The 26270-nt window shown below is 42.7% G+C and overlaps 2 protein-coding genes across 5 annotated transcripts; one reads left to right on the forward strand and one right to left on the reverse strand.

The window, feature by feature from the left end:
* Window positions 1-3824: 3824 nt before the first annotated feature.
* Window positions 3825-10065, reverse strand: LOC101915822 (uncharacterized). 3 transcript variants are annotated; one of them, XM_013305500.3, is made up of 6 exons: window positions 9457-9475; window positions 8085-8240; window positions 7063-7160; window positions 6124-6252; window positions 5879-6016; window positions 3825-5642 (listed from the first exon to the last, which is right to left on the reverse strand). In XM_013305500.3, the coding sequence occupies exons 4-6, from the start codon at window positions 6244-6246 to the stop codon at window positions 5553-5555; spliced, it is 351 nt and encodes a 116-aa protein (XP_013160954.1). In that variant the 5' UTR covers window positions 6247-6252; window positions 7063-7160; window positions 8085-8240; window positions 9457-9475; the 3' UTR covers window positions 3825-5552. The 3 variants fall into 3 exon arrangements, with proteins under 3 accessions (XP_013160954.1, XP_055653709.1, XP_055653708.1); XM_055797734.1 differs by lacking the exons at window positions 7063-7160; window positions 9457-9475 and adding an exon at window positions 9890-10065; XM_055797733.1 differs by lacking the exon at window positions 7063-7160 and having other exon boundaries at window positions 9457-9474.
* Window positions 10066-10078: 13 nt separating this feature from the next.
* BBS12 (Bardet-Biedl syndrome 12) lies at window positions 10079-16039 on the forward strand. Of its 2 annotated transcripts, none has more exons than XM_027777452.2 (2): window positions 10079-10225; window positions 13388-16039. In XM_027777452.2, exon 2 carries the CDS (start codon window positions 13404-13406, stop codon window positions 15534-15536), a length of 2133 nt encoding a protein of 710 aa, XP_027633253.2. In that variant the 5' UTR covers window positions 10079-10225; window positions 13388-13403; the 3' UTR covers window positions 15537-16039. The 2 variants fall into 2 exon arrangements, with proteins under 2 accessions (XP_027633253.2, XP_055653701.1); XM_055797726.1 differs by having other exon boundaries at window positions 10088-10502.
* The last annotated feature ends 10231 nt before the right edge of the window (window positions 16040-26270 follow it).

Consider the following 26270-nt stretch of genomic DNA (forward strand, 5'->3'; position numbering starts at 1 on the left):
GGTGACTGTCCGCTCACAGCTACGCTTATATTGGTATATATGACAAAAAGGAAGCCATCTCTGCAGAATTATCCTCACAGAGTTTTGTCCTGGATTCAGCTGGGATGGAGTTAATTTTCTTCTCAGTAGCTGGCGCAGCGCTGTGGTTTGGATTTGGTGTGAGAACAAGGCTGATAACACACTGATGTTTTTAGTTGTTGCTGGGTGATGTTTATACCAAGTCAAGGACTTTTTGGTTTCTCAGGCCCTGCCAGCGAGAGGGCTGGGGGGGGCACAAGAGACTGGGAGGGGACACAGCTGGTACATCTGACCTGACAGCTGGCCAAAGGGATGTTCCATACCACAGAAGGTGATGCTGAGTGTATAAACGAGGGGGGCGTTGGCTGGGGACAGCTGGTTGCTGCTGGGGGGCTGGCTGGGCATCGGTCAGTGGGTGATGAGCAACTGTCTTGTGCATCGCTTGGTTTCTTTTCTCCCTTCCCTTTGGATTTTATTCCTCTCCCCTTCTCCCTCCGTTTCATTATAATTGTTGTTTATTATTGTTATTGTTGTTGTTATTATTTTATTTCAGTTATTGAATTGTTCTTATCTGAACCCATTAGTGTTCCCCAGTTCTCCTCCCCATCCCTCTGGGGATCGGGGGAGTGAGTGAGCCGCTGTGTGGTACTTAGTTGCCAGCTAGCGTTAAAGCATTGCAGGTTTATTTCCTCAAGCATTAGGGATCATCCCAGCCCACGGACCAAGCAGTTTGTTTGCTCCCCTGCACCAGGAGGCACGTGGGTTGCTCCTGCCCGGTCACTCGTGTTGAAGGATGTCTGAAGAACACCCCTAACTATCTGATTGTTTGCTCTCCCTGCCTGATTTTTGTAAAACGTGTCAGACTGCTGCAGCTAGTTTCTGTTAGCATATGTAACTAGGTTTTCAAACAAAGCTTCTGTTGTCAAGCATCTCAGAACCAGCGTTTTTCTCATCTTCGTTTGTTATTATCTGTGTGAGGAAACAAAAGTCATTTTGAAACAAATATAGCAGGGAGAACAGGTTCTGAGCGAGCAGGAGGGCCACTGGCAACAGTACTTGGCTCAGTCTCAACGGTTCCAATTTGGCTTTAACACTGACGTTTTGGGAAAATGGATGCCTGCAAACGTGCTACTTAAAAGGCAATACATCGTACCGATGTGCTTGCAAAGATTGCCAAAAGTACCAGCCAGCGCATGGAATCGATTTAAGTAGTATGGTACTGTAGAGTTTTTGTTGGAGTCATAGAAAGATTTAACCCGTGTCAGAAAAATGTGTGCTGCCAGCATTTCCATGTGTCAAATGTGGCAACGGCGATTTCTAGCCCAGAGCAGGTTCCACTGCCTGAGTTTTTCTCAACATCCATTTACGCTATCCCGGCATATTTAAAAGCAGATGTAGTGTGACAATATTTGATTTATATGAACTCACTGAGGTTTCCAAGGAATTAATACTTAACATTTCAAACATGTGGTGTGACTTCACCAGGCAGTTTGCAGGACATGGCAGTTATTCTTCAAGACTGTAAATGGCCAAATTGAATATTTTAATATTAAATGCCACATGCATTTATTGAAATATTTGGGCTCTGTTAGTAAGACTCTTGGCACACGAAAGTACACAAAGGGTTTCTTTTGTTGCTTTCCCCACATCCTCTTTTAAATACCAAGATTAGGCTTACCTGAGAAGAAGCCATTATTTTTCTGCAGTGTCAGAAGTTGACTCTGTGCTTATTGCTCTGAAACAAACCCACACCTAGTGAAGAGAGAGCATAGCACTAGTTGCCAGTTAACTGCATGAGCACCTCAAGCAATGCAAGCTTCTGCTAGTCTTTTGCAATCACACGTGCCTGGGCAGCCTGCAGCTTTACGTGCGTCTGGCACGGGTCTAACTGCACAGAAGTGCTGCCTTTATCCACTTTTCACTGTGGTGTGATAAGAAAGCACAACTGTCCAGTGCCTCAAGTCACCAGCTCAGATTACTGGAAACATCTTTGCACACTAGAGAGTAACATTTTGTTTTGGTTTCTTCTCTAAAGCCAACAGAAGATTTGCTGTACTGTGGGACTGGCTGTACTGTGGTACCAAGAAATGGTAAAGAACTTAAAAGTTGCACAGGGGAGATAACAGAAAAGGTTAGTTAAAAATTGCCATGCAATTGGCTTATTTCGGATTACAACTTGTAATTTTTTTCTCTTGAACTATTTCGTATTTTATTCAAAGCCCAGTACATCTTCATTTACAAACATTTTTCATTGGAAGTCATTTGCAATACTATCTCCCAAGAAGCTATCACCCTTAACAATGATTTGACATTTAGGTGCTTGCCAAATACACACCGCAGTTCCACTTTCCTTTTTGTACAGTATCTGGCTGGCACAAACACTCAAACTGAAAACCAGGCTTCGCTGATGACGCAGAAGGAAGGATCTCAGCTGGATGCACATGTTGCAGCATCCGAATTGCAGCCACCTGAGGGGAATTTGCAAATGCCAGGTAAGAACCCAGCCTCTCTGTCAGCATGAAGGGGAAAAGGGATGCCCAAGATGAGGCTCACAGCCACCTGCCTTCCCCTCCCCCCAGAGCTGCTCAGGTCGGTCTGTAGGGAACATTCAGCACAGTTGTGGCAGAAGCCTCCCCCTCTGCACCAAGTGCCCGTCAGTGCGCACTCACACTCATGACCACTTGGACTCGGGTGCCTTGAGGGATGGGTCCTTTCACGCAAGGCAACCTGAATCACCGCATGGCCTCCTTTTTGGTGCTTTAGGAATCCAAGTCTCCTGGAAGAGACTGAGCCCTTCCCAGCTCTTATTTTTGAGAACAGGGTGAATGGGAGGAGGAGAGGAGTGCAAGTGTCTCCTCCAGTGAAACCCTCCCCATTCAGGGCAAGCTACTTGAGTAGGCACTAGAACAGAGTCCGTGAAAAAGTCTGCTGGGTACCTTCCCAGTTCATTGATCTGAGTCACTTTCTGCAGCGCAACAAAAGGATGAAATTCCAGAATGGGCAGTTCAGCACCTGTTCCTCACACAAAGCTAACTCTGAGTTCTGCCATTGGCTTCAGTCAGGCTCCTTTTCCTCCACCATGTATAGAAATGTAAAAGATAAAAATCTAGAAGGGACAGGAAGGATTCACAAGGGCACTGAAAAAAATTCACAGAACCACAGTATACTGTGCTTTAAGTTGTCACAGTTGTGCGATACTGCTGCGTTAAGTTGTCATACTCAGTGCATGTGGCTGAAGAGGGGGCAAGATACCCCTCACTATCATGTGAACTAAAGCAGCATGAGACACTTGTTCTATTACATTAACAGCTGCAAATTTTGTGCTGATTCAGCCCATGCTCAACATTCCAGACTTAAGAGATTAATGGGCAAACCAGAAGTAAGATTTCATCATTGAGTATACAGGATAGGTATGATGGTGTGGTTTTTTCCTACCTTCAGAAGTCAGGTAACGGTATTAGAACAGGAAGAGAGAAGTGACGTGCATCATAGGTAAACAGCAGTCATCAGTCTGTGGCGGCATTTAAAAAAGTACTGTCACTCTAATAGGCTCTGGGATTCCCCATAATCAACTAGAACTTCAAATTTCCCTTTCTGAATATAAGTGGTTAGTCCTAGAAACTTTTAATCAGCATAGTGGAAGAGGAATTATACGATAGACTCCTGCACCTAAGAATTTCTCTCTTTAGAAAGAAAAGATAAATGAAAGTGAAAATATACTTGGTGAACCATTTAACACTTAAAAATTATCTTTGAAAAGTTAGTTTTCACAGTAAGCACACCAAGTTACAAAGCACCCAAAATCCTTAACTTGCAAAACAGTTTTATTTCACACTTATACAAATTTAATAGACATTTTAAAATGCTTACAGCACTATAGGCTACATCTACTGCCACTGAGTATGGTAATAGAGGACTTCACAGGTCTCTCAAGTTTTCCAGGGTCCTACACAATCCCTGTTCTCTCACAGGTTTAAGCCTACCTCTGTACATGTCAGGGTCTGCTTAGAGTTGTTCAAAGTACAAAACTCAGAGGACTGGGGCAGACTGGGGCAGAATGTGCCAGGTCTGCACCTGCATGCAGAGAATGTAAATGAGCACTTCTCCTTTCTGCTCCTGAAACTAATTCTCCCCCTGCTGGGAGGAGTGCTAATGAAGAGCTAATTAAGGAGCTGGCTATTCCTTTCTTCTACAAAGCTCGTTAGTTGTGTCAAGTAGCAGAAGCTGTCTGAAGAAAGGAGGGACCTGAATGGATACTGGTGAAATACCATTCTCTCCTTCCTCTTCCCTCTGAACCCTTCTGGCCTTTTGCTACCACTGTGAGCAGTAACAAATGCACCTTCAGGCACCTTATTAGAAAGAGAGTGGTTTAGGGTTATACCATTTGCCTGCAGTTTTGAAGCTGATTGTCTGCTTGGGACCCAAGGACAAACTCTCCTGCAGAACCGCGTAATCAGACGTCACATTCTGTGCCACTGCTCGGTCACCATAACACAGAAGGAAGTGCGGCTCTCCAGTAAGTCCTAGACTGACAGTGTATGCAGGAAATTAAGAAAATTAAGGTACTCCTAAAAAAAAAACCCACCACAAACCTGTGATGTCTGAAACTACCTTGGATTGCATGGATCTCAATATATTCAGTGTTCCACAGATGTCCGAAGCGAGCTGTTTTTTCACTTCTGATGTGAGTCCTCCTTGCAACTTAACTGTAAACACCCAAAGACATAATTTACTGTCATGCACCATAGGACTGAACTTAGGTAGCCAAAATCCTTGCATAACAGCAGCTCTGTAATGTCTTGGGAATAAGAACAGTGGCACCAGATGTTTAATGGTCATACAGTAATCTCTGATAATCCACACAGGACAGGTAACCTTCAAGTAAACTAGGTTTCAGATCATCAGATAAAGAGAACGTCTACTGATGGCACACAGCTCCAAATGAAGAACCAAATCTGGTTATCTATATTTGCTTCCCATTAGGTCCAAAAACAAGTTGCCATGGGAACACAGCGTTTCATACAGAAATAAAGACACATACGCAATTGGGTTTAGAGTCTTTCATGGAAATAAACAAAAGACAAATACCAAAAGATAACCTAAAAGTCTTAAAAGGAATAAAAATACTGCGCTTGTACCTTCATTCTGTAGCCCTGGGAAAGTCAAAAGCAGCCTTTCCCAGCAGCAGTGGGAATCTTTAAACCTCAGGTGAAATGTCTTCTAGTTGAATAGTTAAATAGCTGAAATACAGTGTTCTTTATCCAAAATGGCAATCAATTAAATTGTCGAGGAGAAGGGACCCTGCCTTGTAAGGGCAGTTCATCCTTCCTTTTCACTTCTGCAATATCTCATTTTAACAGTTCTGGGTAGTGAAGCCCCCCTTCGCCAATTAACATTGCTGAAAAAAGAAGAATGAACCAAAAATCTATCCTTTCAGAATTTATATAGCAGAAAATATGCAGGAGACACAAGCCCAGTTTTTAAGTCTTCTCTAGGTTATCTTTTGGAGCAGCTGTACAGCAAAGCAACAAATATTAGTATAAGCTAGTTTTCTTCATGATTCTCAAAAATTCTTGCTCACTCACTTCTCCATCTCCATCTCGATCAGCTTCATCAATCATTTCCTATAAAACACATTTTACATTTGATCAGGCATGGGGCTCTCAACACAAGATCTTCCATTCATGAAACAACAACAAATCAGAAGCTCTTCATGTGAAAACATAACCATGTATTTGATTGCCCTTCATATTTCTGACCTCTCAGCCCTTTTTGCATAAGCATAAACTTCTACCCAATCCTTAGCATCCTTAGCATCGGTCTGTGCCTGTTAGAAAAGCTCTGGCAAATCAGAATTTACCTGAAGTTCTTCATCTGTTAAATTTTCTCCCAGCTCCTTGGCAACCCTTTTCAAGTTTTTGAATGAAATTTTTCCTGTTCCATCATCATCAAATAATCTGAAAGCTTTCAAGATTTCTTCTTTTGAATCCTTTTCACTCTAAAACAAGAGTAAAATGTACGCTAATTAGAAAACACCTGCCACAGAGATACTCCTTTTCAGTATTTTTTTATAATGTCACAAGAATTTCTGCTAAGGATTCTTACCATTTTTTGCGTCATCATTGCCAAAAAGTCTTCAAAGTCAATGGTGCCACTTCCTTCTTTGTCAATATCTGCTATCATTTTCTTAATTTCTTCCTTCTTTGGCTCAAAGCCTAAAGCACGCATCGCAACCTGCTCCAAAAAACAATTCTGTTAGGAGGCCACCAGAACTGTTGTCCGAGTAGCTGCACTAAAGCTTGGTTAATTTCCTTGTCCAAAATCGTAATAATAACTTACTGCAATGAAAATATCTTGGTAATCTCTTACCAGCTTGTTTTGTTTTCCCGAACAGTAACGGTGTAGCCTTCATATTCTTGACCCAGATATTTTTTCTCATTAGATCCATGTGGAACATGGATATATTTCTAAAACTAAGAGGAATGTTTTGTGTCTGAATTAGGTAAAGGTTCCAATTTACATAGTTCCTAAGGTGACTGGATTACAACTTACACAATCCAGTACACAGAAAGAAATCCGTATGGATAGCTCTTGGCACTTCTGGCTATGTGGTGGGAGCGGGGGGCAGGAGGGGGTGGGAACTGACAAGCAAAGACTGACTGCTGTGCTAGCTGAGGAAGAGAAAAGAGAAAAGCAAACCTTCCGAGCCTTACCCAGAGCAAGCAAACTATTACTGTAAAAACAGCCGTGTAGATTGTGGTACAAATGCTTAATATTAACATGGTTTAAAACCAAGGTCTGGCATTTCACCAGCCTAGAACAATGATTTTGCTACTTGGGTGTTTATTAGTAATTTCACAGTCCTGGTGTGCCAGATGATTACAGCATATTTCATTCAGAGACTGAAGTTTCAAGAACATGTAACTAGAGGAAGATTTTAACTGTGAACATTCTTTCTTCCTGTATGCTTGAGTGGAATCAATAGTTAATACTAGGCAGAAATTTTCTCACTAAATGCTTTTCTACTGGAAAGTGCCAACTCACCAGAAACTTATCATTTAACTGAAGTGTGTTTTCTGACCAGTTTCTTGCAATGGGACAACTGAAAACGTTCCGTTTTGTCTTTCAGAGGGGAACACTTTCTGTTGTAAAATATCCATTATTTTGATTAATTTTGAAAAAGAAAAACATAGTGTTAAATGGTTGGTGTGAAAACATTTCAGTCCATTTTAAGTACTATATTTCAACATGTATCATCTGTACTCAGAGAACACGCTCTCCTTAACCAAGCAAAGTACTTCCAAATAAATCCTGAGATAAGCCATAGGCTTAGGTAACTCATGCTTCTAGGTTACATATGCAGAAATTGAGGCAGAGTGTGTGTATGTGAAAAATCAAGATCATGGAGATAATTAAGATAAAAGGCTAATGCTTAAATAAAGATCAGACACATAAAAACATAGGCAGAGAACCAAGAATAATCTTCCCCCTTGTACTACTGTGTGTACACATGTGCATGCACACACATGCACAACCTGAACTGCTACTGAAATGCAACTCAGATCTCTGTGTTCTTTTTTTAAATTAAAAACCAGGTAAATTTTTGATCACATACAGGAAAATATGGTTCTGTCTTTCCTGAATGCATGCAAAACCTGTGTGTTTATTTCTGAGATGAAGAAAAAATTTGATACAATGACATTCACCACAGAACAAAAGTGCACTTCCTAGAAACAATTACCTTGGCCAGTCATGTAAACTGAAATGTGTACTGTGTGTACCTAAACAGAGGAACTGTTTAGTTCCTCTAATGCTCAGCCATTCAAAGCTATCTGACCTACTGTCCATGTATTAGAGAAGCCTGTCTGCTCTGAAGTATTACATACACGGCCTTCTCAGATTAACCATGCAGGACACCTCAGATTCAGTTATGACAGCAAGCCGTTACTCTTGTTTGTACTCCAAAAACAATCTTAGAATAGTTACGTCTGGACAAACAGAAAGAGCAGCTACGGTTTTGAGATCAAAGATACTTCCATTCAAGAAAAAAAAAAAAGTTTGAAAACCTTCAGTTCTTTTATGTCAATTCTTCCAGATCCATCAGTATCAAACAAATCAAAAGCTTCTCTGATCTCCTGCTTTTGCTCTTCTGTAAGTTCAGGTTTCAAGCCACTTTTCTTCCGTTGGGCTGTACTTAAGCCAGGTTTTCTATAGTTGGATGCCTTCAGGAAGTGAAGGAAAGAAAACGTAAGAAATAGCCCACTCTGGGGAGAATTCAACACACAACTAAATTATAAGTAACAACAGTAAAGTTGTAGCAGAAGTATGAGACATTCTTTTGCTGCAAGTGGTAGACACTGGGTCTCTGTGCTCATTTTCTTAAGTTATTCTGGAAAGAAAACAAGCTGAAGACTTTGTTACTGGAGAATACATATTTGGGCTTAATATTTTCTGTTTTAACAAAAAGATCATCAATTAAAGCAGTGAGACCAGTAACACAGGCGGGCAGTCTCAAAATGAACACTCCACTGAGGTGACTGTGACCCTCCACACCTCTTGCTGGTTGCTTTGATGTGTCAGGAGTGACTTCACCTGGAAAACACGAGTAAATCATCCTCACTGCTAAAAAGGATGACTGTATAGAGTCTTGACTGTAAACGGGACTCAAATTCAGCTACTCCTGGAAGTCAGCAGTGAAATGGGACGTCTGAGAGCACCTGCTCTGTTGGCAGAGTTTAATGGGAGCTGTGTAGCCACCTGCCTGGCCACCAACTAGCTGTGGAGCTAGGTAACAACATGCTGTGGTTAACAGTGATGTGACCGCAAAATTTGTCCCATATGAACTAATCATGCTGAGCTGGTGCATTATTATCCAGGACAGTTCTGCGACCTTTCCTGCTTCTGGTGTAAGCTAGTGCAGTGCAGAGGGTTTCCTCCCTCTGCCCCACCTATTCAGCAGGAAAGATGCTTTCCTCTAGTACAGGTTTTCTTCTAAACCTGCAGCAGACTGATTTTCAACCCGCAGCAGACGAATTTTAGTCCTTCAGCCTTGAACTTGCACACATTCATGGAAGGAAGGGCAGTCCATCCCACCCCAGCTTTAACTGGTTGGGCTTTTAAAAAGCAAATAAAACTAGTACCAAGAAAGGAATCTGCTTTGTAGGTACTGCCAAACAATCTCTTCCTCCTGCTGCGTTGTTACTATATTTTGGCTGGGACCTCTCTTTTAAACACCCAATGCGTAACAGAGATTCTGTTTTGTTGCATTGGGAAACAAATTGTCATTTTTTAACACGATTTGTCCCTCCCAGGTTGGATTGCAAACCAACTTGTCGGGCACACCTCAGACTTCCCTGCTATAAACACAGGCATCACATTTTTCCACCCGCAGCAGGGGACCCAGCGAGGCGGAGGTCAGCAAGCTGTGCTCACACGAACCTGGAATACTGCGGCCGGCAGAGCCCCACGCCCTGAAATCAGGTGACATATTTTGCGATTCTTGGGAGTTTTATGGGGGCCAAGGCGGTTTTCTTTTTTTTTTTTTTTTTTTTGGGGGGGGGGGGTGGTTGTGGGGGGGGGGGTTGGGGCGGAGGGGTGTGTCGGGGGGGGCGGAGGGGGGTGTGGAGGGGGGATCTCCTCTCACTTTCCGGCCGGGCTGGCGGCCTCCGCGCTGTTGGACGGTCCCCGCGCCAGCTCCTCACAGCCCTCCGGAGCCCCGCGGCTGCCTGCCCGCCCGGGGCCGCGGATCAGCGGGGGGCTCCGGGGCGAGCCGAGCCGCGGCCGTAAGCGGGAAGGCGCAGGGAGACGTAGCCTGGAAGTTGAGGGAGGCGGCGAGGGGAAGGGGAGCCCGCGGCGAGGGGAAGAGGCTCACCATCTGGCCGCAGGGACGCCGCTCCGGCTCGGGACGGGACGGGACGGCCCTCCTCACGGCGGCGAGCGCGCCCACCGCCGCACGCAACGAACACGCTGCCCGCCCAATGAGCGAGCCGGACGTACCGGAGAGCCCGCCCCCCCCCTCCCGCCCGGACCAATGGCACCCGGCGGGCTCGTGATGTCAGCGGGAGCGCGCGGCCGCTCCGTCCGGCCGGTGTACAAACAAGCGGCGGCGCTGTCCTGGCAACGGGGCGCGGCGGGGCCCGCCGTTGCCGTCTCGCCTCACGTCACCTCAGGCCGGCTGCGGGGAGCGGAGGGAACACCGGCCGAGTCGGTGAGAAACCAGCGCCCGCCTGTTGTGGGGCTGAGCAGGGGCTTTGGGCCGGTGCCGCCAGCCGGGAGGAAGCGGCCGGGCCGCCACTAGGCCTGCGCAGGGCGGCCCCGGGGCTGAGCGGCCCTGCCCACGCCGGGGTGTCCCGGCCTCCCCGCTTTCCCCTTGCAGGCCGCGGGTGACCCGGGGCAGGTGCACCATGAACGTTTAGGTTCGGCTGCACCGATTTAGGAAGCTCTTCCTCTTCCAACACCAGTAATAGCGCTGGCTCTTAGGGCAGGTGAGTTGTGACAGTTGCCTGAACACTTGGCAGCTGAGTTGCAAGCAGAGCATCTTCTATGTGTTTCTCGCTCATTGTGCACCGGTGCTGCCACAGCGTGCCTGCATGCATGAGGGACTTTTTTGTTTGTTTTTACAGCATTTCACAGAAACAGATTAATTTGGAACACTGAGCTAAAATTTTGTTGTATTAGTTTAGCCTTCGTGGTTGAGGCACTGTAAGACAAAGTAGTAAGTGTTTGGCATACTTTTTGGATCCTAGAGTTCCTCACTTGACACCCCTAAACCCCACGTGTGTAAACGTACACTGAACCTCAGGTCAGATTTTATTTTGCTTGCGGAGGCAGGTGTGAGGCAGGCAGCAGTAGCTCAGCGTGCAGGTTAGCTCAGCAGAAGCCACTGGTGGTTGGTGTCTCGGGCATGGCTGTCCTACCAGCTTGTTCCTTTGTTCTCCAGAATGCCTCCTTCTCTTTGCTGACCTCACTTTCGTTTGGCTCCAAAATTTAATTTCACTTAACCCCTTTACCATTTCTACCTCTGACTGGAACGAAAAAGAGGTAAAGAGAACAGGGGGGATGAAATGCTGAATTCTGGGTCTGCTGTATTGGTTTCTACAGCACTGGGGTAGTGTGATGTTCTGGGCAAAATAACATGCATAAAACAAAAGGGGGGGGAGCAAGTATCACACAATCCTAAATCACTTATGCCAGAGGTTGTGCAAGCAATGAAATAAGAACGTTCTTCCTTGTAAGTGCGTTTTGCAGCCATGCCATGGGTCCATTTGGTTCAGGTTTATGGATCTGCACCAGATCAGGCTGGTGACCAAAATGAACCTATATTTTTAAAGGATGAGTTTAAGCTGAAAGCAAGGGACACGGTTTTCAACTTAAACTTCAGAGAAAATTTTAATAAAACAACTTGTAATTGGCTGCACTGAGGTCTGGTGGAAGTGCATTGACTTGATAGAAAGCGCTGCGCTAACTAATCGATCTGTCTCAACTAGTCTTGGCTTCACATTCATTGAAATAAAAATGCCACCTTAATAAGGCAATGGCTCATATTACTGAGCTGAACCCTCATTTGGGACTGACTGGGGAGTAAGAAGCCCACTGTGTTGGGAAACGGAAACCCCTTTCCCACTAGTCCTTCAGTAGTTGTCTCCGATCCAAACAGCAGGATGGCCTTCTGCCCAGAGCTACATGCCAAGGACCTAGGTAGTGAGAGAGCATTACTTCACCTTTCAGCATAGCTGCTTTAGCTCTTTCCGAAATTTTGTGGAGGAAAACCGCAAATTGGTTAGTCTTTCTATTAAAACAAAAGCAGGCTGATAGTGAACATTACTAGTTGAGAACTGCTTGAATTCAGAAACAGTGATCTCGGAGAAAAAGAAAAAGAAAAAAAAGCACCAAACCAACTAAAAAAAAAAAAAAAAAACAAACCACCACAAAACCAACCAAATTACTGTCTTAGTAAATCCCTAAGAGAAATTGGTTGGAATAATAAATTTTGGGGGAGTGGGGGAAATACGTTTCATATTGGATTCCATGATCCAGTGATTATTATTTAATCACCTCAATGTGTGTGTTTGCTTCAAAATAACCTGTGATATTAAACTAAGGATTCCAGTTAAGAAAAAAACCCACTTTTTTTTAATTTTATTTTTTAAATTTTTATTAATGGAAGTACTGATACAGATACATTGCACAACTAGACCATTATTACAAGATATTGCCAAGAAAAAATTTCAGAAAAATCCTTAAGAAAAACCTGGATGGAGGTTTTTTGGATGTGCATTCCTGGTGCAATTTTGAAGTCAAAAGTACCTGCTTATCTAAAAGTCCTTTTCAAGAATTGTTGATTACGGATAACCATAGACTAAAATAGTCCCTTGGTGAATGATTCTTTCAATACTTCAGGATGTATCTAGTAATTGAAGGGAGATTCTGTTGTCAGTTTGGGCTAGACTAGAACTTCAGATCTGTCAGCATAGAAAGGTTATTTCTGACTGCCTACTCTGCTTTTTAAATTCACACTTTGTCTTCATTTGAGATAATACTTCTGTGGACTTCCAATAAGTGGGACGGTAAAAGAGGTTTTTTGGATTTGGAATAGCTATGCAAAGGGGCCTTTAGGAAGATGAAATAAAAGGTTTGAATCTGAGCGTAAAAGATGTATGGCTAAGGCTTCTTAATTCTTGGTGTATACTTTTTCACTCAAAAAAGAAAAAAAGAAAAGGAAGCTTTAGTTTAATTCATGTGGTCTGCCCCACAGGACTGTTGTGGGGAAGGGATTTCAAGGGAAAGATTTATTTTTGACACGTTAAAACTGAGTAGTAGATCAAAACCAAATTTGAAGTCTTGGCAGTTTGGTTTGTCAGGTATGAAGAAATGGCATTCCTTTTCATGCTTAAGTACTGACGCATTCTAAATGGAATAAATAGAATTGGACTGAAATAAGTTTGATTATGCTTTTCCAGATTTGAAGGTTAAAGTCATTGGCATAACTATTGGTAACAAGATGGACTTCTACAGAGCACTTCTGTTCTGCACACAATTGTCCATTCTGCTCTAATGAACTTTTGCTCTAAGTAAGGCAAATAACTGAGATTCCAGATAACACGTCAGAAGAGAAATCGTAGCTCTATACAATCTGTACTGCTTCATGTTTAAGAAGCCACTGGAATTAACAGCATCTGTGCCAGCAAGAAAAAAATTCCATGGTATTTTAGCAATGCGTGATTTCAGCAACTATGTGCATCAGTGTCTCATAGTAAGTGCACAGGATGAAGAACTGCTGTGTTCAGTGTTAGATTTAAATTAATTCTTTGGTGATACGTGCTGTGGAGCACTCTGAGGATGGGGGAATAAGTTTGTGTTCTGTTCACAGATGCTGCCTGCTGCCCATGGCTTTCAGGGATGTCAATGCAAGAAGACATATCGGACTTCAGCAACTCTCATCCTTAGCATTAGCTGGAAGAACATTATTGGGGCCAATGAAATCATGCAAATTCATCGTGGATGAAAGTACCAATGAAAGCACATTGATTTGTTCTGCTGTTAGACTGCTTGAAAGTTTGGATTTAACCAGTGCTGCTGGACAGCTGCTTAATGAAACCATTCAGGCACAAAACAAGGAGTTTAAGACTGGGATGAGTACCCTGTTGTTTCTTGCTGGTGCCTGGAGCAATGCCGTAGTGGAGTGCCTTCAGCAGCATGTTCCTGTTTCAGCAATAGTATCTGTGATGTCTGAGGGCTTGAGTTCTTGCTGTGAGAGAGTCCAGTGTCTTCAAATATCAATACATGATGTAAATGAAGAACTGTGTTCTAGCAATGTTAGGCCAAATGCTTTTAAAACCAAAACTTGCCGAAGTGGATGCGACAACCTTCTGAATCCTCAGATTCTCCTGTATTTTCAGAAAGATATTTCTGCACCAGAAGAAGTAAATCCTTGTTCCCATCAAGAAGATTGTTGTAATCTTAACAAGCACCTGGTTTCACTTTTGGCCGGCTTTGGTTCGGTAGGTCCTCTTGTCAAACCAGCGGGTGGCAAAAGTATGTCTGTGATTTCTGGAAGTGGTGGTATCGCATCCAGCTGTAACAAACAAAAGTTAACTCATAGCAGATACTTCAGCACTCAAGGAAAAAGCTGGTTTTCAAGTCAGCAGGGTAATTCTCAGGGATGCCTTTCAGGACCTTCAGCAGATCCATGTGAATGTTACGGTTTAGGACACCTGGCAATGGCTTTGAGCCATGGAAATCAAACTAGCTTGAAACTGCTACAAAGCATTGTTGCTTATCAGCGAGAAAGAGCAGAATGCAGTGGCTCTTTGCAGTTTAACACTGCAGAAATTGTGACATGCTGTTTACAGGGCCTCCCTGAAAACTATTCTTGTGTCTCCCCAGGCTTTGTCACATTAGTATCACCAGAACAAGCTGCTGTTATCAAATACTTTGAAGACAAACCTCTTCGGATTCTGCTAATGGATGGAGACCTAACTGAACAATATCGTCACTTAGGCTTTAACAGACCGCGTAACGTAAGGACTATATTGGAGCATCCTAGCCTACAGGAAGGCAGAGCAGGAGCCTTGTGGCTAAGCAGTATGTTAGATATTCTGATAAGCTTTGAAGTAAACTTGGTCTTGGTCAAAGGAAATGTGTGCGAAAACTTAATGGAAAGATGCATAGCGAACAGTATATTGGTAATTGGTTCTGTGTCTCGAAATGTGTTGTCTGCCTTTGGGGAGGTCACCCGCGCCCAGCCAGTGACATACCTCACCCAGCTGAATGCTGCTTGTGTGGGCAGTGGGGCCCAAGTGGAGCTGTGGAAGGCCTGCGATGGGCGTGCAATGGATCTGGGTGAGCTTGTGCCAGTCAGGATAAAAGTGCGAGGAATTCCCATGCTCACAGCCGTGCTTACCTCTACTGTCACTTCAAAGATGCAGCTTATTGAAGATGCGTTCTGGACTTCAGTGTATCGGCTCCATCATGCTTTAAATGATAAGAAGGTTTTTCTTGGTGGTGGTGCAGTGGAGCTCTTGTGCCTTAGTCACATTCAGATGCTTGCAGAACAGCCTTTACAGACAGCAAATAAAAATGCTGTGAACGAGTTTCATAATTCTTGGCTGGCGGCATCTGTGTCAGAGTATAAATCAGTTGTGCTCCAAGCATTAGCAAGCGGCTGGAAGCAGTATCTTTCAGTGGTTATGTGTAACACTGCAAAAGCTGCGTCGGAGTTGGAAGCATGTACCTCAGTTGATCATCACCTCAAAAAAGCAGCTGACTGTGGCTCTCCCTTAGCATATATACTGAAAGAATTTGGAAGAGGTGATCTGCTTAGGGGTGGTTCTGGTCCTTTTGCTGACCACGGAGAGGGTTTAAAGGTTTACGATAACGTTACAGCCAAGATTGAGGCATGGCGGAGAGCTCTAGACTTGGTGCTACTAGTGCTTCAAACAGATGCTGAAATTATCACAGGTCCCAAAAAGAATCAGCTGTTGAACTCACATATGTCAAATGAATATATGTTTTTATAGGACTTGCAGGCTTTATAAGTCCATGAGTCAGTGGAAGAAGTCCAGGGGCAACCTACGTTTCTTCATCATTTATAAAGCAAACATCTAGATGTGATTATGACGTTAGAATATAACAGTGAAAATCAGAATGTGAGATAGTCACAAGGTAGATAAGACTTGTCATTTCTAGAAATGGGAGTTAAATAACAAACAAAAATGACTTGTGAGTTTACCTCTAACCCCAGCCGTGCATTTCTAACTACTGTCTGTGTGGACAGATTAATCCAGTCAAACTGACTTCTCCCATCTTATCTAGCAGAGCAGATGTGCAGTTCTTTTTTTTCATTATAATGAGGAGCACTGGGCAGGTGCATACATGTCAAGTCTAGTTGGAGAGAAGTTTGATACCCTGGATATGCTTATGTTCTGAACATGTGCTGTCTATATAAGGTGTTTATTCTGTAAATTTTTCTTGTTTAATGTCTTTTAATGTCTTCTAAAGAGTAGGGATTTCTTATATAACATTGGCATACTTGTGTTAAATGAAATAATATATATAACAATTTTTAATTTCTTGCTCTTTCTGTACATTGCAAATGTAAAAGTTAAACTTGCAGTAATTTGTGAGTTACATTTTATGCTAAGAGATTGTATTAGTAGATTCTACTTTTGCATATTTATATGGGCCATAGATTTATTTTCAAATATATATCTGTAGGAATTTCTCTCATTTTGACATAAATGCAGGCTGAATCCTCTCTTTTGGTGTTATAAACTGGATGTATCCCTACACAAAGTTTTCTTTTACATTGTGAGTTGGATTTTTAGATTATTTCCTTTGGGTTCTTTCAGTTCTCTTTGCAGAAGGGAAAATGTTGTTCTATGCTTCAGCTGTTGGCTAAAAACTGAAAACTAACCTATCATGATGATTGATGCAAGGCATTCTTACGGTGTTTCAGCACTTAAAATTCGAAAGCAGAGCCATGGAGAATTAGCACTTTGTTGCAAGAAAGGCGTGTGTAATTACGGAGAGATTTTTTCTGAGCTTGGCACTGTGTATCACGCTTAAAGTGAATGAAAACAGAATGGAAAAAGAAAGGAAATGGTGATACTAAAGCAGATTCTTGCTCTTAGAACTTTCTCATTAAAATGCTAATGGCTGGCAGTATTCTGGTTAAGCACTTACTAGTTGGGATGGCTGGTGCTGCTGGCTGCTTGGCTGTGGTGAAAGCTAAGAATTGGGGTGGGCTAAAGAATTGTGATTCAGTGGAAAGGCAGACAGAAAGCGAGTGGTTATCTTACTGTTAGAGCCTTCGCTGCTACTTATCTATTTTAAGTGGATGTTTTTTCTTCTGGACTTACTTTCCTTGGGGTGGTTCCCCACTGCAGATGACATCTCGGACAAGAGCCATCAGCTGCCTCAAACCCCCGTGACTACTGGCAGTCCCCCAGTTGAGTTGTACTGAGCCTTAACGCAGTTCTCTGCCTCTGTGCCCTGTTGGAGTTACCCTTTTCTCCTGGGAGGGCCCTTCCCCTCTGCCTGTGCATTTCGTGGTGTCTAATTCCAGAGGGCTTGAATTAATGAAAAGGAAAGACAGTTCCTAAAATGTCTCTCCCAACACTTCAGCATTATATACCATTATAATTTTTGGTAGATGTTTGACAGTATCTGATATTTTGTACCTCCTTCATATTCCCCACGTTTTTTTTGCTTCCTTTGATGTTTTCATCCTCATAACACACAACTCCATAACCTATACCACATTCTGCTAAATATAGCCCTTTTGAGACTTGCTTATGGATCTCCATAGCTAGGAGTTCCCCGGACAGGTAGGACAGGCTCCTAAGTTCTAAATTAACCCTAAGCGTAAGATGAAATTGGGATCGTTAGAAGCAGCTTTTGAGTGTTGAAATGACCAGAAGCCCTAACTTCATTTTTATGAAGACAAGAATCTTATCTAAATGCATTTTATCCCGGAGCTTTCTTCTGTGCTAGTATCAAATTATAAACTCAGATCTTTCATAGAGCTGTTTACCCAAGTGGTTCACACTAGGTGTATGATCAATATATTCAGCGTACAAGGAAAAGAAAGACACAGATGATGAAATTCATCCCCAAATATGATTTAGATACATATACGTATGTGTGTGTTAAAGTAGTGTTATACAGTATATTTTCAAAGGTTTCATTCAAAGTTCTCGTTGCTGAATTGCATATTTTTATGTTTGTATTCTACTTGCATGTAACTGGAGGACTCTTAAGGAGGTTAAAGGAACATATTAATAGCAGTTGCCTCTAAGAAATAGGAGAGAAAAACTTTTTTGTGTGTAGACAGCTATGCTTATAGTATTTAGGCATCTCTAACCTGAAACTGTAATATTTTGGTTCTCTAACAGACTCCAGAATTCAGTGGATTTTGGCAGTCTCATCAGTACTGTAGGTGTTTATAATTTTAATTTGAAACAGTAGTTCCTAGCAGCATAGGGATCTAGTTATGTTAAAGTTTTGATCATCCTGCAATTAGATTTTCATTGTTAATCAGTTGGTAATTGATGTTTAACTGCTTGGCCACACTCTTGGTGGACCAAGACATGAGAGTGAAAAAGGTTGGTAGATCAAAAGCGGTAAAATGAGCTAGCGGCTGTTAGGTGAGAAAGAAATGGAAACACGGCATATAAATAAATATAAACAAAGTCTGCTGCTCTGCAAGTGGTTTCAGCTCATGTTTGGCTTTATACTGTTTTTCTTGAACCTCCAGTACTGAGAATTGCATAACCCCTGTTCCCAAGAAAAGATCCAGTTGCACTTTATTTGAATAATAGAGTTAAGTGGATTATGGAAAAACTGCATCCATGAATTGCATTGAGGTGGTCCAAACATCTATTTATAGGGCTTTTAGACACTGAGAGCTGACACACCAAATGTTGAGAAAATCCAAAATGATGTAATTTTTCCAATCAGGCTTTTAAAAAGCACATAATGATATATTTAAATATCGTGATGCGGAGGTTTTCTGAAAAGCTGTCAGACCTTGTATCTTGATTATTTAACACTTGCTTTTCTACAGGCCAACAAAATGGAAAGTTTTCTAAACTAGCTAGATGTTGTATCCTGGATTACTTAAAATTATTTGCATTGATATGCATAGAAGATTAACATGCATGCTGCCTTCAAGGCACACTTCTGCAGTGTGAAATTCAATGTATTTGTGTGGCTTCCTCAGCTTCAAATCTCTTAAATCTCTTTGCAACATAGAGTGGAGGTCCTGTGCATGTCTGCCGTGGCTCTCAGCGCAGGGAATGATTGCAACAGCCATGGGCGATTCCAGCTTCTCCCAGGCAGCGACTCCTCCTAGGGTATACAAAGGCTGTTTGTGCAGAGTATGATGTGATGGAAGAGCTAAGCTTTTACATTTGACGTGCCTGGCAAATTGGAAAATGGCAGAGAATTTAGGGAAGGGATTGTCCCAAGGGGTAGGTAGCATCTCACTCCCTGCTGAAACCCTGTGCTAGCCAGGTGCCTCGTTTCTCCCTGGTATCCCAACATCATCATTCCCAGCTCCCTCCTCCTGTTTAGGGCTGATGCTATTTTATTTAATATTTGTAAGGCCAAATTTGTAGGCCTCTGGTCCATCACTGAAATGTAGTAGAGATCTTAATTATAACAAGACTCTCATCCCAAACTGGATTAGCCCAGAGGGCACAGCCTTCTTGCAAATTCTGGCCCACAAGTATTAGAATTAGGAATGTGCTACAGAGCACTAGCTAGCAAGAAACCGGTGAGGTGTGTTTGAGTTGCACTGTTGAAGTTGCTTTCCTAGCTGTATACCTCTAGAGCTTACAGTGCAGGAACTACATCGGGGTTACTGGAAGGGGGTTTGTTGTTTGTTGCAAAGCCCAGTTCTCTGTACTTAGGGTACATGCTGTCTGGTTCCCCAGACACTGGGAAGTCTGTCGGCTTTTCTTGCATTTCTTTTCAGTATTTGAGGAAAAACTTCTTTGTCCCTGTGCAAAGATGTTAACTTGAATCCCAAAGGCAGAAGGAAGTCTCAGTTGTAGGGTTTTCCTCAAGGCTTATGTCTACTGCAAAGTGACCTGTTAGGATCATCAGAGGATTAATTAGTTTATTTGCCTTGCTACAGCACAGTGGGTAAAGAAAGAATAAAGGAAGGAGGGATGGGGCTGTGTCTCAGATGGGTTCTGGTATGGCTCACTCTCTTCCCTTTGGATCTTCTCTCTAAATTCTCATGTGGAAAAACTGAAGTAAGAATAAATTAAATGTGTGCATGTATTTAGAGAGAAGGATTGTGTGTGACTGGTGCTCGCAGCAGGCCAGACGTGCTCCGGGGGCACGCAGCAGCCTGGCAGGTGTCTGCTTGCTGCAGCAGCTATCCCAACAGTGAGCTCTGCCACCCTGGCTGCCCGCTCCTTTGCCCGCTGTACGCTGGCTGCCCTGCCCTTTACCCACCCAAGTGGGGAGCTGGGTGTTTTCCAGCACAGGCAAAACTGAACCTCTCAGAGCCAGACAGCCTGGGGTCACCGATAGCTGGTTTTGTTTTTTGTGGAGCCAGGATGGTTTGGAATGGCTTGGTGGGAAGATAGGGAAGCAGACTATTTGGGATGCTCTTCTGGGCTGCACTACCTCCACTTCAGTTATCCTGGGAAAGATTCAAGTATGGGGAGCAGAGTGGAATTTTTTTTAGAGGATTCAACATTTCAAAAATCTGCCTGCTGTCGTGTGCTCCTCACTCAGGAGGAACAGCATGGTTTGCTCTTTAGAGCTTAGAAACATCACTTGTCCAGCATGTACCCTTTCCATGCATTGGGCTCTGTAGTTAGTGAGAGTAGAAATTGCCTTTTGCTATGTTACTTTGGGAAACTGATGCAAACTCACACAAAAATATTTTTGAACAATGTGAAATAACACCAGCAGCTATAAATTAGGTCTTTCATATATCTTCTATACTCTCCAAGCACTCCTAGGCTCCCCAAAAATGTCTCCAGGTGGAGTTAGTAGTTGCATTATCTAATTTAATAAGAAACAAGCTTGCTCTGGTGTCTTGTGTGTGGAAGCTGCCTAACCTCTATTTCCTTTTGAACTTCTTGATTTGTTCCTGCCCGTGTTTGTTTTAGAACAAATGTTCTCAGCATGTGGCTTGCCCACTGACAGTTTCCTGCTCTCTGCAGTGGATCAGAGTAGCAGTTTCTTGCAGCCAGCTTCAAGAGCCGACCTTCTTCCCATAACCAGCTTGGGCAGGACATCTACGGGAGTTGCACCGACTGTAACGGGTAATGAATGAAATGTATCATTATTGAAATTTTTTTAAAATCTTTTTTTCATGTTTATACTCCACCACACCCTGCTATGTTATAGTGCCATACTCAAAATGTGACCGAGCAGCTGCTTCAGGGACGTGCTTGCTGTTGTTGGAGCCCGCAGTGTTGCCAGGATTGCTGTGCGCAACAGGCACTTTTGGGAGAACCTTTAATGGAGACTTACTACAAGCCCCTTACAATTTGTATAAGGCAAATTGACAGGAAGTATTAAATTGTTCAGTTGTTTTTCTACAGCTAATATAAAACAGGTATCTGATACTGACTGATTATAAATGTTGGTTTTGTATCAAACCCACGGGCTTCATGAGGTATTTTTTGCTTTTTGAGGGGACCAGAGTATGGCAGGGTGTTCAAACGTTGGCACAGTGATACGTTTGCTCTGTCCCTTGCACAGCTTCTTTACGTTAATTCTTTACTTTAGGGGTTCAGCTAAACTTCTTAGCTTTTGGTAATTTCCAGAATGTGACCAACACAGTACTGCTGTTTCTACAGTTCTTTCCTCAAAGTCACTTCTAGAAGTGTAACTTGCTGATAGCACTTTGAAGCAGAGAGAGTATATGCCAGTTTTATTTCTCTTTCCATAGATCAGTAAACCTTTTGAGATCAATCCCATACCCATATACCTAGAGCACAGCTTGTCACGAAGTTGGAAAAATAAATAACTGACTAAATTCTGTCACAGCTGCAGGACCAAGACCCTTTTCTTTCAAGACAATGTGTTAACCCAGTAGAACAGATCTGCAGTCTTAAAGGGCTTTTTCTTTGTAGATAACGTTGCTCCAAGAGCTAATATCCGCAGGGATAATTTCAGCACAGTTGAGGGGAAAGTGAAAACAGTTCAGGTATGTGCACAAACTAGAGACTGGGTTTGATCCTAAATAGTGGAAGGAAAAAGAGAACACACTAACCCATCTATTTTCGCTTCCTATGTTTATTCTGTTAGTAATATCCATTTCCTTAGACTTCTGAAAACACCCACAGTGGTGTCTTTAGCTGCATTTCAGTGATGGTTCGCTGTGAGTACTGGGATTCAGTTTGTTGCATTGTGTTCCTGAAAACTTTGTTATTTTTTGCTGTTCTTTCTGTTTTGAAAGATGCAGTTAGCATTTGTGGCTGTCCATCTATGCACATTTTGCAAATTCTGGACTCTGTATTCCATGGTGGCTAGCAGAGCTGGAAGTGTGTGATGTGCATTACAGTAATCTTCGAGAACATAACCTGAGCGGGATGGAACCTTCTGCAAGTCCTTACAAATGTTTGCAACACTTGCAGGCACAGCAGGGACTAGACAGAAGCGTGTAATCAGAGGGAGCAATGTCTGGGGTGCACTCCCTTTTGCAGGCTGTAGCATGCATGTCAAGGTTTAGCAGAGGAACAAAAATGAAGTTAATAGCCACATGTCTGCAGCGTTGAGTACTTGGGTGGCTTCTGAAAAGGCAGTTTCAAGCTTTTGCTACTTGAAGAAATTGTTAGTGTAAAGTAGTCACAGTGAAGCTTCCTGGAGACTGACTAATGTGTGATCTCTGTGGCCCAAGTGTTGGCCACAGTGTTCACCTTCTCCTTTGCCTTAGTGCGTTTGAGCTCAGAGCACTGAATCCCTACAGAGGACGTGACAAGGAGCAGCCTGAGCAGCCTTGGGGAGGGACAGTACATAACAGCTGGATGGTTCAGCAAGGCCATGCAGAAGAGTGATCAGCGAATTTGTTAATGCATGGATTTACAGATAGAAACACTGTCGAGCGGCTCTGGTGGTCTACAGAGCAGTTGCTGAAATGGGGAATGTGTAGAGAACCTGTACAGGCTTCAGTGCTGGCCGCAGTGGTTGGGAGCAGGAGAGGGGGGAGTGACAGGGCCTCACTGTCACACGCAATTCAGGGAGGGGCAAGGGGAGGTCAGGGAAGAGGTGCTTCCCCAGCTTCTCCCTCCGCATCGGGCCCCCAGTGGCCCTTGGGAAGTGGTTTCATGTCACATTTAATCCAGCGCCAGGTTCACCAGCACCGTTCCGAGCAGCTCCGTGTTCCCATGGTGAGACATGCTCGGGAGGAATGCTTGCATGCTTTTCAGAACGGTGGAAGGAACGGCTGGGCCATGATGATGTGCAGATGGTGAAAGAGCTTATGGGAAGGGGGAAACCAAGGCCTGTATTTGGGTTCCCTGCCTGGCAGAGATTCAAAACAAATGTAAAAATGTTTTTAGACGGAAAGGAAATATTTCCCTGGGGACTAAGTGCTACTCCAAACAATAGGATTGTGTTTTAATTATTGCAAGAGTATAAAAGATAGCATGCCATTTTTATTTAGAATAATAGGAAGATTGGACCTTGACTGTCTTTTATTTCAGCTCAAATCAGTAGACTGGGGTTTCGTTCTATTCACAACTTTTGTCCACTGTATTGTGAGACCAGATAGTTAACCAGTGTTGCAGATTTGGAGAGATGACTAAAAATAACAGAGTTGGTGAACTGATTTATTTCCAAGGTGTAATCTGAGTCGCTGTTTTCACTGACTAAACTTCAAAACAAAACAAAAACGAACAACAGAACTCCCCTATTTGTTAGTACTGGGGAGCCAAAATAACTTCAAAGGACTTGCATAAAATAAATTTTACTTGTATATCTACATATATATACACATTCTAGAGAAGAGCAGACGCAGTTTCTTAGTTAGCAATAGGAACCTGAAGTCTAGTCACACGATCCTGAACTAGGGCAGTTAATCTGTTCACCTTCTGCTTGCTTCAAAGAAAACCATCAAAATACCTCCTTTTTCAGAATAAGTATTATCGGTAAATCCTAATTTTGCCCAAGAACAGGCTTGTAAGGGGACAACCCCTCCACTAAATTGAAAGGAATTATGTCTTGTTTTGGATATTAATTCCTGTATTTCATTTGGTGCTCCCTGCATTTGTAGTTCTGTCTGTGGGTTGCAGCTCAAAGATACGCATATTTATGCAGATACTGTTTTAGGGGAAGCAGTTGTGAACACAATTCTATGTGTATAATTCCATATTGGTATAATGTCTGATTCCTTACAGTGATACCTTGCTCAAGGTAAGGGGCAGTGCTCGGTACCTCACTTCTCCCTGCCCTTCATCCCTTAGTTTATGTAAGCACTGTTTAAATAACCATCCCAAGCATATCATTCCAGTTCCTCTAGTTCAAGGGTACTTGTTTTCTGGAGCCATTTATCTGTGACGCTATGTTAATGGCTGCCAGAAGCCAGGAAACGTAGATTTAATTGGCAGTAAGAGAGCTTTACTGGAAATGATGACCAAATCGTTCTTTGTTTATCTGAACTACCAGGTGGTTAACTCAAGAAACGGTTTTATGAGTGACCCTGGCTATGCAGTTATTCTAGCTGGTATTTTTGAAGTATTTGACATCATAGAGAAGCGTTGTAAATAGTCTCAACAGAATTGCCAAATGTCGGATCAGTAATTACTATATATGGAGTTGCTGTGGCTAATGTGGGAACAGCTTTCAAATCTTAGCTCCAGTGATGGATATTTGGGACTGTTCCCCAACAGAGCTTGAGGAGGACCTCCAGCTTTCGAGATTCCTCTCTCAACCATTAACAAGGCCAGTGCAACTGTGGAGAGGTGAGTTTCAGAGCCAGGAGAAGCTGGGGGAAATGTATTAAAATTGGTGATTCCAGTGTCTCTTAATTGTTCAAGTCAGATCATTAAACAGACTTATTATTAAACTGCTGTAGAAAGGTCTTCCAAAATACAGTGGCTGATTTAAAAGTATGTGACTTCGGTCTGTGCCAAGAGGTGCTGCTTTAATTAACTGTGTTTGCTTACCTGTAAAATAGAACTTTAGACTGCCCTACGGTGTGATACTTTGCATTTAACATGTGGCCGTGATGTGAAGAGGCATTATACAAATAAAATGTTCCATTCCCTGCCCTCCCTCAAATACTTACATCCATCTCTCAGCTAACAAGTTAAAATAGGATTTGTTATTTATTCAATTTTCTTTTAAAAGGCCAGTTGAGCTGTTTTATATCTATGTGTTGCTTTGAGCCACTACCACAAATTCCGTTCTTGAATGAGAATTTACAGATTCTTTTAGTGATGAGCATGTGTGACAAGATATTATTTTGCTGATTTGTTATTCTCAGGGGACCGGAGCGGAAGACTGAAGAAGGAAATCATCTTCGGTATGAATTAATACAGGAACCAATCCCCTTTTCATTAAAAAGCCAGTGAAGTGTCCATTGCTTTGGGGAGTTAAAAGGCTTGGTCCCTAATAAACAGATTGCTGCAAAAGTGCTATTGTCCTTACTCACTCTTCTGAATACTGGAAAAGGGTGTCTTTCTGATCTTTTCTTAGTGGAAAGAAACATAAAATCAGGGCTTGCTAATGCTGATGGGTACAATCTTCATTAAAAGCCACTCTTTCTTGGATGAGCCTCTAATAAGTTCTAATAGCAATTGAGTACTTAATGATGACCTGGAAAAAATGTGTTTCAGAGATGCAGTAGGTTGAGCCATCCTTTCCACGGCAGAATTTGATGAGGATTAAGAGCCCAGCATCCCTAGTAGTTAAGGATGTCTCCTTCAGGGAATGTCACTTAGGGAGAACAGTCAGCTTTGGAGACAGTCATACCCAGCTCTGTTTCTTATCTCTAAAACTGCAAATTCTGTATAGAGAGGAAACTCTTTACTCTGTTCATAGAGTGTGTAACAAAATGAGGCCTTGGATAACGCATAGGAATCACAATTACTGTAGTAATGGAAGAATGTTTGATGTTACTTAAGATTTGGTTTCTTCATCTTGAAAGAAATTTCCTTGATCTGCAAACCTGATAAAGCTGATGGAATTTGTCTAAAAGCCTCCTGCATTCCTTGGCTGTACAAAATTCTCGCAAGTCTGCACGCTGTAAGGATAACATCAAGAATTGCCTTGTCCTAGGAGGGTGGTAGTAAACCTTGACAATGAGCACAGTAGCTCTTTTTTGGAATACAGGGCGAAGATCAAACCACAGCAGTTACAGTGTGCCAAGCAGAGCCGCTAGTAGTCGTACAACATATAGTGCAAACTCAGTAGAGCAGAATGGTTTCTCTACATGCATACCGGCAGGATGGAATGAATGTAATCTTTTTTAATACTCTGGAAATGAAATGAGACTGCAGTATAATGGGTGTGTGTGTGTGTGTTGAGTTTCACTACTTTTTAATATATCTTTTAAAGAATTCCTTATAATCTGCAATTGTATACTTTACATATGATCTCTTTATTTTTGGCTTTATTATTAATCTCTACTGTTGGATCTCTGTTTATTTGTCTCGGTCTGGCAAAACTGTAAGAAGTCACCCCTTGTCGTGTTTCCTGTATTGCTGATGTGATAAAGTGCTGGGTCGGGCATTTTTGACAGCAATAGTTTTAATATTGCAAGCAGAAAATGAACAAACCTT

The sequence above is a fragment of the Falco peregrinus genome, chromosome 2, assembly GCF_023634155.1.
Source record: "Falco peregrinus isolate bFalPer1 chromosome 2, bFalPer1.pri, whole genome shotgun sequence".
Taxonomy (NCBI): domain Eukaryota; kingdom Metazoa; phylum Chordata; class Aves; order Falconiformes; family Falconidae; genus Falco; species Falco peregrinus.

Excerpts from the sequence above, each read along its gene's own strand:
- LOC101915822 (XM_055797734.1), bottom strand. Across the intron at positions 6,017-6,123 it reads CAATGATGACGCAAAAAATG|AGTGAAAAGGATTCAAAAGA; the intron begins GTAAGAATCCTT and ends CTCTTGTTTTAG. Across the intron at positions 5,643-5,878 it reads TAACAGATGAAGAACTTCAG|GAAATGATTGATGAAGCTGA; the intron begins GTAAATTCTGAT and ends TGTGTTTTATAG.
- BBS12 (XM_027777452.2), top strand. The coding sequence starts at position 13,404 with ATGGCTTTCAGGGATGTCAATGCAAGAAGACATATCGGACTTCAGCAA.